The following is a 12762-nucleotide window of genomic DNA, read 5'->3' on the forward strand; positions in this document are numbered from 1 at the left end:
AAGCTTGTTCGGCCCTATAGGAATCTACAGGAGGTTCAACTTTAGAGACTCAGAGGCCTTGCTAAAGTGGCATAGCTTGTTAATTATCTTATTACTTCTTATAACATAGCGTGAGTTATGCTTGGATTCATTCTGCCTTCTGTGATTTTTGTTATTTACTTTGTTAAGCGTACATTTAAGTCAATACGTTTATTCCGTGTAGAGTAGTGTGCTCGGCAAGTTGTTTTTTATCTTTTTAACATTAACACTAAAATGTTCAAATTATATTTGAAATGAAGCATTTGTAATAATGATACCAGGATGGGAGGTTGAATCCCCCCATTACTGCACCAAAAAGTTATGCTTGTCAAGTAAATAGAAGTCTTTGAGGTAAGATGACAAGTGAAAGGTGTGTACGGTTGGGGCAACTCCCAATGCAATCAAAACACTAATGCATTTCTGTTGACTTCTTATGCAACGTCCGGATGTGTGGGCGGGACTTAAGAGCTTTGTGTGGACCTCGAAGAGCTCTGCTTCGCGCTCTTTGGCGCCCCCTATGGCGTTAAAAGCTGTACTTTCTTTCTTTTTTAATGAGAGTGCCACTTAAGGTAACATAAGATTAACTTTATTCATTCCAGATTCGGGTTATTGAAAAGCTTTATCAAGGGGATTGTTTTGTTTAGCATGGGTACAATGATGTTTTCAATAGCACTCTATTGAGCATGATATACATTTTCAGTTTGCCAACCATTCAAAACTGTTTTGCCATTTTGATGATTTACAGGGGATGTATCATATCAATGCACAAACTTTGTGAGACAGCACTACGATTTATTTAAATCTGACACTAACAATGAATGCAGTAATTAAATAACCTTGTAACCATAGCAGTATGGTTGCTTTGTTCAGAAGCATGATGTAAAAATTGTATTAGAAGTAAGCCGTATATATTTTTTTAAATATTTGATATTTTTGTATTTTATTTGAACATCATTTTAGGTTAGTGCCATTTCATCCAAGTGTCTTCCACCTTCTACCACATATGTAACTAATACAGGTGCTACTACTCCTGTATTGAAGTTCTGATCATTATGATGTCTGCCAAATGCAATGTTGAACCACATGCTAAGAAGTTGCTAAATACGATAACTTCTGAAAGAGCTCGCTTAAAGGACTCCACTACGGCCCGAAGCACGGGCAGCAAGCCGAAGTATTAACCAGATGTGAAGAACACACTGCTTCCATGAGCCACTCCTGTGTCCCGTCGTATCTGTCCGACACTCCTACTCAACATTCTGTCAAACACGCCTTTTCTTTGGGTTTATGAATCGTTCGTCAAATAAATGAACAATAAGGAACTTTAGTTGTCATGGTTTTGGTTGTTATTTGGATTGGGAGGGCAGCTGAAGTTGATTGAACTAGCAAGGTGACAAATTTTTGTTTCTTCCTACTAAAACATGAAGGGAAACGTCAGCAATATTTGAAGAGGTCATTCTTAACAAAAATAGTGCTGAGGCCTCTACTCTAAAGGGCCGCGGTGTTTATCGCTCTGCATACTGGCCCGTTGCTGCTCTTGGGGTGAGGGCAGATGTTCCAAAATCCCCTCCCAGATGGTCTTCAGTACAGACCCATTCTTCTCCTTATAGATAACATAACGGCACACGCCTCCCTCCGTATCTCCCCCTGACGCTGGTCTTCAGGGCGGAGACGCAGGACGTGTGGAAGGTGTTTGGAGGTGAAGCAGTTAGGCAACGAGAGATACACTCCGGGAATATTAACACACACTCCTGGAATCAGCTCAAGATGATCCTCCTCCTGATGGATTACAGCGGGCGATAAGCGCAGAACAAGAACATTGGGGGGGTGGTTGGGGGGGGGGGGGAGGGTTAACCTGGCTGACCTCACACACCTGAGAGAGGTGATAAAAGGCCCTCCCCGCCCCCGCCTCAGCACCCAGCGCTGAGTGACTGTGAACAGGGAGCCTCCTCTCACAGTAGACCCTCCGGCTGGAGCTGAGGTATCCACCAGGACCATGGGGAACACCAGCGGGAGCACGGTGGACGACCTGCAGGCGGTGGAGATGCACCTCTGGTACAAGAAGTTCATGACCGAGTGCCCCTCGGGGCAGCTCACGCTGCACGAGTTCAAGCAGTTCTTCGGCCTGAGGGGTCTGGACTCTGAGGCCAACGCTTACATCGAGCAGATGTTCCGCACCTTCGACATGAACAAGGTGAGAGGGTCATTGGTTTGGGGTCGGTTAGTTCCGCTCAATGGTTTGTCTTTGAAGGGTAATGGTCGATTGACTTGGGGGTCCGGTTCTTCCTCCTATGGGGACTTTGGGAGCAGACAGGGTATCAAGGGTCTTCACTCATCAGAATTAAGGATGGAGTTCTGCTGCAGTCACTGAGGTGACCTACAGGGCTCCAGACTAACTTTTTCCTTCGGTGCACTGGTGCGCCTACATTTTTAATTTGGGTGCACCAGCACGTATTTATGGTGCACCCAAGTTGTGAGTTGTTGAGGGGGGGGGGGCGTTGGGCCGTGCCTGCCTTGCGCTGAGTTGTTGACGGGGGGGGCAACCGGGCAGCTGCACCGGTTACACCGTCGATATTTACGCCACTGATTAATAATATTTTGACCATTAAATAAAAAATAAAAAAATTATACCAGATACATTTTCAGTCGCACCGGTGCGCCCAAATAAAATATTTGGTCGCACTACCCCAAATTCTAGGCGCATGTGCGCCCAAATTAGGCGCACTCTGGAGCCCTGGACCTATGACTGTACCATTATATTGTCCACGAATGAGCTTCTTTATTCCATTGTTTAAATAGTTTTCATAAATAAAAATGCTAGTTCTGAATGAACATATTTGTTTTTGATTCATGATTGTGTTTTCAATAAACTTGCTTTGTATGACAAAAAGCCAAGAAATACACGCTTTTAAATAATCAGAATAAGAGAAAAGCCACAAAATAATATAATAATATTTTATTAAATTGACCCACTATTGCATTGCTATTGCCAAAGCTAACATCACAAGTACCATGAGAGTCCATAAGGATTATGTATTGCCTGAAATAGTTTAATAAACTCAGAAGGTCATAACAGGATCTGCTATATTTAGACCTCCTGTCAAACTAGATTAAAATCTGATGATCTCACTACATGATTTAATTCGGGGCGGGATTATCTCTTGGACACGTTCCTTTGATGCAGCGATTGCTGCCTGTGTGTGTGCAGTGCACACACACACACCTGTATCAAACTGTATGAAACACACACACACACACACACACACACACACACACACACACACACACACACACACACACACACACACACACACACACACACACACACACACACACACACACACACACACACACACACACACACACACACACCCCTAAAAGCTTTCCAAACTTTTACTCCAAACTTTTGGACTATTTGAAAAAGACAAGAGAAAAGTTTAGTTGGCTGTACCAGGCGGTGCACCAGGCTGGTTTGGCGTGGTGCCTGCTGACGGCCGGCTGTTTGGTGCCCTTACAGGACGGCTACATCGACTTCCTGGAGTACGTGGCGGCTCTGAGCTTGGTAATGCGGGGCAAGATGGAGCACAAGCTGCGCTGGTACTTCAAACTGTACGACGTTGACGGGAACGGCTGCATCGACCGCCACGAGTTGCTGAACATCATCAAGGTACACCTCGATCAATCAGCCACTCGCCGCTGCTGCTCAGGTGAATCAGTCACACAGAAATAAACGATTGGGTCTCCCGCCACAGGCCATCCGTGCCATCAACGGCACCGAGAACCAGGAAACCAGCGCAGAGGATTTCACCAACAGCGTGTTCGACCGCATCGACATCAACGGCGACGGTGAGCGGCTTCCCGCCAAAATAGACAGCTAACAAACAGACCGCTAGCTGATGGCTAACAAACAACGCGGTCAGACTAACGACACTTTGAACACGAGGGGGAAAGAAACACTTCAATAAAGAGCAGTATTTATTTCATTGCTATTTAGTATATTACTATATTCATTTAGTTTGATGTGTATTCGTTGATATATTTTCTGTTTGATCCCCGCGTCCCTTCCCCAGGCGAGCTGTCCCTGGAGGAGTTTGTGGCCGGCGCTCGCAGCGACGAGGACTTCATGGAGGTGATGATCAAAAGTCTGGACCTGACTCACATCGTGGCTATGATCCACAGCCGCCGACACAGTGTCTGAGGGTCTCCCCTCCCAACCCCCCATCGTGCGACAGGCCATCTCTTCATAACGGACATCGCCCCCCAAAACGTAGCCACCATTGCCCTCGAACCCGTGGGGTTCGTCAGCCGACCGGCCGCAGTCGAAGCCCTTTGCTACGCTAGTTGCACAGCCAACTGTTCAGGGGTGACCTTTGGCTGTTTAAATAAACCAAAATGCCACATGGGTGGGGGCCGTCAACCGTTGGGAGGGATCCTCCTGAGACCATCCAGATTTTCGAGTTATCGTTACTTGATGAACAGCTGTCCGGCCGGGCAATCGTTGATCTCAAAACAATGTTTAAATAAAGTCCAACGAATCAGGTTAAATAACTCAGCCTTATCTTGGAAGTCAAGTAAAAGTCTATTCTCCTGTATAGAAAACCCTTCCGTCCAGATTTCTGTAAATCTTTTCACATCATATTTCAGTCTAGTTCCGATAGAACACCCATGATTCTGCTGCACTTTCATGATCATAATGTTAAATTTTTGAGAGGCTTTCAACGGTCTGGGGGCTGGAATGATCTGAAGAGAGAAACAAGTTAACTCAGATGAGGCTGGTCTCACGAGGCTGGTGGGAAACACCAAATTCAGTTGCAGGTGCATCTTGGCTAGGGAAGGGCTTTGATTGACTGGTCGGTTGGTAACCCATTCTCGACTAAACGTAATCTAATCTAGGTCAGGAGTCAAATCAGACAAGACAGGGACCCCTTGTGACAGGACGAGGACTGGACCTACAGCTGAACCTTCATATTAAAGACCAACAGCGGTTTCCATAGTAACCACCGACAGCAGTATCCATAGTAACCACCAAAAACGGTTTACATCGTAACCAATGTTAGTGGTTACAATGTAAAGCACCAAAAATGGTTTCCATAGTAACCACCAACAGTGGTTAACATAGTAACCACTAACAGTGGTTAACAGTCTATTTGTAGCTCACATGTTGGATTGTAAATAATTCAATAATAATCTAGGCACAAATTATTGAAAAATTGCAGTTGAATTGTTGACATTTTATAAATTGATTAAAACCGATCACATTTGAACGATTTGCGATTTGATTTTGTAAAGAAAATAATACTTGTTTGTTACTTGTAGTTGAATATCTTGATAGGAAGTTTGAATACGGGATTGTGACTTGGTTGTGAAGGTCAACCTGGGGGTTATACGGGCAAAAGATCCCATGCTGTTGCCTAAGGGACATACAGACCAATAGTTTCCTGACTATTAAAAGGCACAGTAGGCCGCCCTCCACCTTCAGCCAGGGAGTAGTTGATCTGTGTAGTATCGGGCCTTTCACATGTCAGTGTTGCACCCACATGTTGTATTAAATAGGATTCAGCACATACAGCATATACAATTGGTTCTCAAACCTTTTCTACTAGTGTACGCCCTCAAGATATCTTTCCAGCAGAGAACCCCACAAAAAAAATGTAATAAACAACAAATGTATGTGCGTTCTACATGGGCCTGTGCTTCATGCAACTGTTGGTTAATTTCACCCCTCAAAAGAAGTACAACACCAGGGGAGGGTCAGAGCATGTAGAGGTGACTCCCATTAAAATATATTCCTCCTGAAACTTGTGACATTTTGGTGTTTCTGGATGCGCATTTCAACCACACGGAATTTAAGCTTGCTCAGGGTGAAAAACTAACTATCGTAAACTTTGAAATATATATATATATTATATATATATATGTATTCTTTTTTTATTACCCTGTGCAGTACTCCAGTACCCTATGGGTATGCATACCCCCATTTGAGAACCACTGGCATAAAGCATATTTGGTCCTCATATCAGATCAAAACAAATAATCAAGTTAATCTTGAAACAGCATGATCTGAAGATTCATATTTATTATAGATTCCATGATGTCGTCCATATTTACACATGTGAAATGTATCATTTTTTATTGCATTTGGATGCAAGTAGAGAAATAAGTGCCACAGATCTATTCAACCAAGTAAACCATCGGTCGACCACTAGGGGGCAGCATTCTACAAACACGGCCCTGTGGTCCTTGATGTCGAATGGACTCTCATATTTCATATTGAGGTTCTAGATTGGTATAAAGCTACAAGGTTGTCATGTTTAGAGGAAGTCGTAGAGGTACTTGACGATGTCGAAGTTCACAGTCCTTCAATAAGAAAAGAAACATAAATCAGTTTTATAATTATTTGATGTGAGACTTCAACACAAGTAGCCCACACACACACACACACACACACACACACACACACACACACACACACACACACACACACACTCTACCTTGAGATGGCTCGTATGAAGTCCAGGGCGACGGCGCATTTATATTTGGGGGCGTCTAGCTGGTCGTCGTGTCCCAGCTGGGTGAGCAGCTGTAGGGTCACCAGAGAGGAGATCTGGAAGGAGAGGATCCACTTCTTAATGAGCTTCATAAGAGCAGGAGAACATACAGCCAACTAGCTACTAATGACCTGGGTTGAGACAATACAAGCGTAAACGTTGATTAGAGGAGAACTATGCAGCAGCTTTAAGCCAAGGTAAATCGAACGCCGCATTCCACCTAGTTGCTTTTGAAGTATATTTTTGCTAAACGCGTTACGGTCACTGAATACAGCACAGATACCAGCCTGCTGAGGTCAACCAGCAGAACCAAAACAAGCATTAATCAGTGGGACACAACACCATCTCCCTGGACCCGCTCCACCACTACACTGAACAAACTCCTCCAACTAGACCTAACTAGAACTAAGACTCAATAGTGCAGGTTAGTGTGATGGCTTGTATGCAATGGACTACCTGCTAGTTATTGACACGCATCTGAGAACCCTCTGCTAAATGACAAAAACAGCAAGTAGGAGGTCAAATGTCCAATACCACCCCCAAAACACTTTCTAGCTTAAAGCTAACAGGGTGTGTGATGAGGGTGTTCAGGGGGCCGCTGACCTGGGAGAAGACGCTGGCGCTGGGGGCCACCCTGCTGTCCACCACGCTGTAGAAGATGGCCAGCAGGCGATCCAGGGGGAAGGGCTTGGGCCCCAGCAGGTGGTTACTGGTCTGGAGATGGAGAACACAGAAGAGGACCGTCTCCGCCGTCAATAACAAGGATATCAACGTCCGACAGCTAAGTATCATCATCATGTTCATCATGATAGACCCACTAAGCCCCGGTGAAAATATAACGTAAGACAGTCGCAAGGAAATACAAATGAAACACGAGATATCTCTGATTAAATGTAATATTTTATGAAATGCATATAACTCAAAAGTTTAAATATAGAAAGAGATGTGGTTATAAAGTCACCTTTTCATGTTTCTTTAAGAAGTTGGTCTTCTTGATTTTACCGTGGTGCTGAGAAAGGGGAGAAGAAAGGGTAAAAATGGATAATGATATAGGTATCTACAGCTACATCTACAGATATAGGTGCATAGATATCTATTTCTAGATATGCGTGTGCGGTACCTTGAGGAAGAAGCGGCGGTCGGTGCGGGCCGGGTTGTAGGACGCCAGGTAGGCAGCGATCAGCAGGAACTTGGAGTAGTAGGGCAGCTCTACGTGGGCGTGGGCAGACAGCCCTGAGGACAGAAACACAACATCTGAACACTCACTGAGAAGGGTACGAATCGGACTGTTCCCAACGTTAACTTTGCCAGAATGTGCTGAAGTGTACTCTTTTTTGGTTTTAGTTTTCTTTGCCATGCTGGGTTAGGGTTAGGTAGTTGCCATAGATTGATCCAGTGTGTGGACTGGGTGGTGAGGCGGAGGAGGAGTTACCTTTCAAAGCAGCACACTCCTTCTCCTCCGTCTGCTGCAGCTGCTGCTCCCACTGGACACTGCAGAGCGGGGGAAAAGAGGTGAAAGAAAATAAAACCTTTGAAATAGGAGTAAAGCATCATCGTGGTACAACAACCAACGGTTTGGTTTGTTACTCCTAGAGGTCAGCGGCTACCGATAATGGTCCACGGCTACCAGTAAAGGTTCAGGGCTACATACAATAGTTAACACTACGAGTAAAGACAACAGAACTGGTCGAACTGCTATCAGTAGTGGTCAACTGCCATCAGTAAAATTCTGAGTAAGAATAAGAATCAAGCCTTGCACTTTCATTGGTCCATTTCGAAACGTTATCATGCAGAACTTAAAACTTGTAATTGCTTCAATATTGATTATTTGCTCTGATTGTTCATGAATCAACTGGAAGAATCCCACATTCCCCACATTCCTCCGGGGATCAATAAAGACAACTCCAGTGGGTTCTGGGTAGGAGAGCTGAGTGTAAACAAAAGTGGAACACAGGCGAATGAGCCGCATGCAAGTGCGGAGGCGGGGGCGGGGTCACGTAGATGGACCGACCTGGAGACGTCTCGGAGATACACGGTCTGCATGGCCTTCTTCAGATGCGGCTCGATGTTCCTCCACAGCTTGTGGGTGTCGCTCTCCTTCACTGGAGAAACAGAGAAACGTCCCCTTTAACATCCAACGTCCAGGCTGCGCATCTTCCTGTAACCCTCCCATAGTATCGCGGTCTCATGCTATGGTTAAACATGTCAGAGCTGCCTGTTGGAAAAATAATACTTTAAGAAGCAATGCTAATAAAAAGTATTAGCATTGTGATTATATGGATACAACCACGACCACGACCACCACCTCCACCACTAATAAAATAATATTTACAAAAACCTCTTATTCTGTATTACAAAAGGTTGTGGGATGGAACCAGGAGGATACAGCTATTATCTTTCAATATAAACCCAGCAGGCTGTGAAATTTACAGATAACAAGAATCGTGGGGTATTAGTTGACACACACAGGAGAGAAATACACTGTCAAAGTGAAGTATTAAAAATGGATGAAGCAGGAATCCGAATAACATCCTACCTTTTCCTTCCTTCAGAGGCTCACAGAACTTGGAGAAGTTGAGGGCAGCCTGAAAAACAAACAAGAAATCAACAAATGCTGACCAGAGCAGGCCAATACCCATTTACAAATGCGTTTTAGTAATTTATGGAGTGAAGATAGCAAATTATGAATGGTTACACTTTAATAATGAATACTAAAAAGCTTTTCAGAAAACAAGGTGGATATCCCTGGCTCTAGGGTTAGGGTTGGAGAGGGTTACCTAACCCTCTATCGGAGGAATTTCCGATACTGCGATTGGTATCGGAACCACTCTAGTGTCATCGGGGGGCGTGCCCCTTCTTAACTCCGGCAGGAGTCTGTGCGTGTTGGGTCCTCACCAGGTGACGTAGCTCCCGGAGGTCCCGACACACGGAGTAGAAGACCCCCAGCAGGATGTTGATGAAGGCGGAGTACAGTTCCGGAGAGTAGGAGGGGTGGATGTCCTGGGACAGGATCTGCTGGAGGTCACCTGGAAACACACACACACATATATCTACAACACTTTTTCGTATAAAATGGAGGTTAATGAATGGCCAACTGCACATTTTCTGAAGCTGTCTACAAAGCGAGGAGAGTTAAATAAAATGGCTGTTTTACATCCAGACATAGACCATGTCAACCACTAACCAGCCAAATCCTTAAAGAACGGCTGCATTACGGATGCATGGATAAGACTTAATGCTGCCTACCTTTGCTGTAGTCCGGAAAATACAGGATTAAGGGTTCGAAGCAGCCGGTGTTTGGTCTGAACCGGTCCCAGACGATCTCACTGAGCAGGATCACTGTGACATTATCATCAACCTGAACACACACACACACACACACACACACACACACACACACACACACACACACACACACACACACACACACACACACACACACACACACACACACACACACACACACACACACACACACACACACACAGTATTTAAAATCAAAAAAGATCCCAGGCTAGATTGACACGTGTTGAATAAAAACACCTTTCTTTTTTTACACAACAGGAACAAAATTACTCAGGTTGCTCTGAACATCGGGGTCACGATGCACTGATTATGAGCATTCTTTCTGCTTCTTTATCATCATCGTCCTCATCAACTTCCATCATCTACTTTCATATCCAAGTGAGTCAGTTATATTGACCCCGCAAATGAAGCCATGAATACCTTTTTGTTGATAGTCAAACACCCGAGCCACTACACCATCCTATACCTCTAGATTCGTATCCAAACATACAGCCAGTTCTCACCAGTTCCTGCAAGCGGACGAGAACAGGGAGGAGGTTTGAGTCCATGTCCCTCAGAAGCTCTGCCTTCTCGATGACCTGCAAGAGAACGCAGTGAAGCCAAGGTATTATGAGCTTTAGCACAAGGTTTCAATCCATTCAACACCAAAGCATAGGATTTACAATCCCATTTAAAAAACTGGAGCAGAACTCTGCTCACTAATCACATAATTGCTTATTAAGTCTTAATAAGCAATGAGTAATAACAATTAAACTGAATCTGCCCTGCTGAACTAGAAAATAATGTCAGTTATAATATTATATTCATTCAGGCATCGATCACCCAACAGAACATCCCCATCTGCTCAACATCAGAATTCTGCTATGAAAACACAAACACAAGCTGCCATAGAAGAAGAGTGTGGAGTACTCACGATGTAGCGCGTCTGATTGGCTGGGCTCAGGGGGGCCTGCTGCCGGTAGATACGGACGAAGTCTGAGAGCGAGGGGCTGCGAGGGAGCAGGGAGGAGGTGTCCGGACCGAAGAGCGCCAGCAGCACGCGCTCAAACATCAGCCCCACGGAAACACACTCCACGCAGCTCACCGTGGCGTGGGGCAGCTGCACACAGCACCGCCGCGTTAGCACGCCATTAGCATGGGAACAGGTTAACGCTACTAATTCACTGTTGAAATGTTGTGGATCTCTTTATATACATTTCTTGCACTACAACAAAGAATATTTATAAAGACGTAAATCTGGTGTTCTGATTCCCATATCGACACTACACTAGAAACTTAGCTGGTTTGTATTAAGATTTTTGATGGTTTTGATAGTATGCTTGTAGAATGCAATTGTATTGATAAAAGCTTCTGCTAAATTATTCAATTAAATTAACTTTGCCCTATTCAGCAGATGCGTTTATCCAAAGGGACTGTTCTGATTAAACAGGTTATGTGCGATGATATCATTCTTAACAAAGCCTATAGGTTACCTCAGCTAAGTGAGAAGTCAACCCCCTAATTACTACAACAACCTGCAAGCATCTCTACCCTGAACGGGGCTGGATGGTCCGGCGGCTAGCACAGACATAGATGAAGGGTTTGGGGTCAACGCCCAATGTCCACAGGATACATCTAAGCACTGTTAAGATACATGTAGTTAATAAGCAGGTTATGTGCGATGCTATCATTCTTAACAAAGCCTACAGGTTACCTCAGCTAAGTTAGAAGTTAACCCCCCAATTACTAAGCACTGTTAAGAAAGGGGGTCAACCCCATATGCACACTCCTCAATCATCTGTATCTGAACTAAAGCCAATGTAGGACGATAGGCATTTCCTACAGGGCTGGAATTGTAATATTACCATACTCTGAGTTTGGTATTAGAGGCCAGGGATGGGCTCTGGTCTATTAATGTTATATTTAGATAGGACGGCCTATAGAGCTGTGGTTATTCCCTGTTGTGTTAAGCGTAAAATAAGCACTGTCGCCATGAGGCGGTTGTCACAAGAAGCCCTTACCTCAAGGTCCATCAGCAGAGTGTTGATCACGTGGCTCTTCCCTGTGGACCGGTGTCCGTAGAGAAATATGGAAGGATAGCTGTACTGGGCTGGCTATGGACACACACAGACCACATCAAATGTAGTCAAAGTATGACAGTTATGCAATTCATTCATACTGCTGATCTGTACTCGCTGCCGTCACATCTTTATCTACATAGAGCGAGATGTACTGACCTCCCCCATGAGCGAGAGTAGAGTCCCCGCTTGGGAGACTCGGCACGGCATCTTCTCTGCGACGCACAGCAGTCTCTCTGGGTCGTAGCCCGGGTGCTGAAGAGAGGCCGTCATCCTGGAGCCCGCGAGAAACCAGTCCTCCCACTGAGTTAAACGTAAAAACCAGTCCGTCTCCTCCCAGTGAGTTAAATGTAAAAACCAGTCTGTGTCCTCCTACTGAGTTACATGTAAAAACCAGTCCTCGCACTAAGTTAAATGTAAAAACCAGCTTGTGTCCTCCCACTGAGTTACATGTTAAACCAGTCCGTCTCTTCCACTGAGATTACATGTTAATAACAGACCTTCAAGCTAGCCTTAGCCTTCAAAGTTGCATGTAGAAAACTGGAAACACTTCAATGACTTCAGTTAATCTTCATAAGTGGTACAAGTTCCGACACCACAGAAACGCCGGGTTCAAATATGATATCTATTTACTAAACCAGTTAAATAGATGTAAACAATTCTGCCTAAAGTAAACTTTACAACACTGACAGGATTTCCCGCGCCGCTACATTACATGGGAGTTTTTTGCTTTGCAAGTTGACCAATCACAGAGCCATCGTCTTGACTGACTCTGCACCAATACCTGATAGTCACGCCCCCCGATGGTGAAACGGGAACTGTAGTTTATCAGATGT

At 44.7% G+C, this 12762-nt stretch overlaps 2 protein-coding genes across 4 annotated transcripts; one reads left to right on the plus strand and one right to left on the minus strand.

Annotated features, from left to right (window-relative positions):
• The first annotated feature begins 1925 nt into the window (after window positions 1–1925).
• Window positions 1926–5799, plus strand: guca1a (guanylate cyclase activator 1A). The gene is made up of 4 exons (XM_056578594.1): window positions 1926–2209; window positions 3533–3682; window positions 3768–3861; window positions 4086–5799. Exons 1-4 carry the CDS (start codon window positions 2012–2014, stop codon window positions 4211–4213), a joined length of 570 nt encoding a protein of 189 aa, XP_056434569.1. The 5' UTR covers window positions 1926–2011; the 3' UTR covers window positions 4214–5799.
• Window positions 5800–6064: 265 nt separating this feature from the next.
• Window positions 6065–12648, minus strand: orc5 (origin recognition complex, subunit 5). Of its 3 annotated transcripts, none has more exons than XM_056578591.1 (15): window positions 12427–12642; window positions 12086–12229; window positions 11870–11962; window positions 10783–10968; window positions 10373–10447; window positions 9810–9921; window positions 9459–9589; window positions 9100–9148; window positions 8575–8665; window positions 7996–8054; window positions 7684–7796; window positions 7525–7572; window positions 7167–7277; window positions 6507–6619; window positions 6065–6372 (listed from the first exon to the last, which is right to left on the minus strand). In XM_056578591.1, exons 2-15 carry the CDS (start codon window positions 12197–12199, stop codon window positions 6327–6329), a joined length of 1341 nt encoding a protein of 446 aa, XP_056434566.1. In that variant the 5' UTR covers window positions 12200–12229; window positions 12427–12642; the 3' UTR covers window positions 6065–6326. The 3 variants fall into 3 exon arrangements, with proteins under 3 accessions (XP_056434566.1, XP_056434568.1, XP_056434567.1); XM_056578592.1 differs by having other exon boundaries at window positions 6077–6372; window positions 12086–12200; XM_056578593.1 differs by having other exon boundaries at window positions 12086–12648.
• Window positions 12649–12762: the final 114 nt, after the last annotated feature.

This window comes from Gadus chalcogrammus, chromosome 19 (assembly GCF_026213295.1).
Source record: "Gadus chalcogrammus isolate NIFS_2021 chromosome 19, NIFS_Gcha_1.0, whole genome shotgun sequence".
NCBI classification, from domain to species: Eukaryota; Metazoa; Chordata; class Actinopteri; order Gadiformes; family Gadidae; genus Gadus; species Gadus chalcogrammus.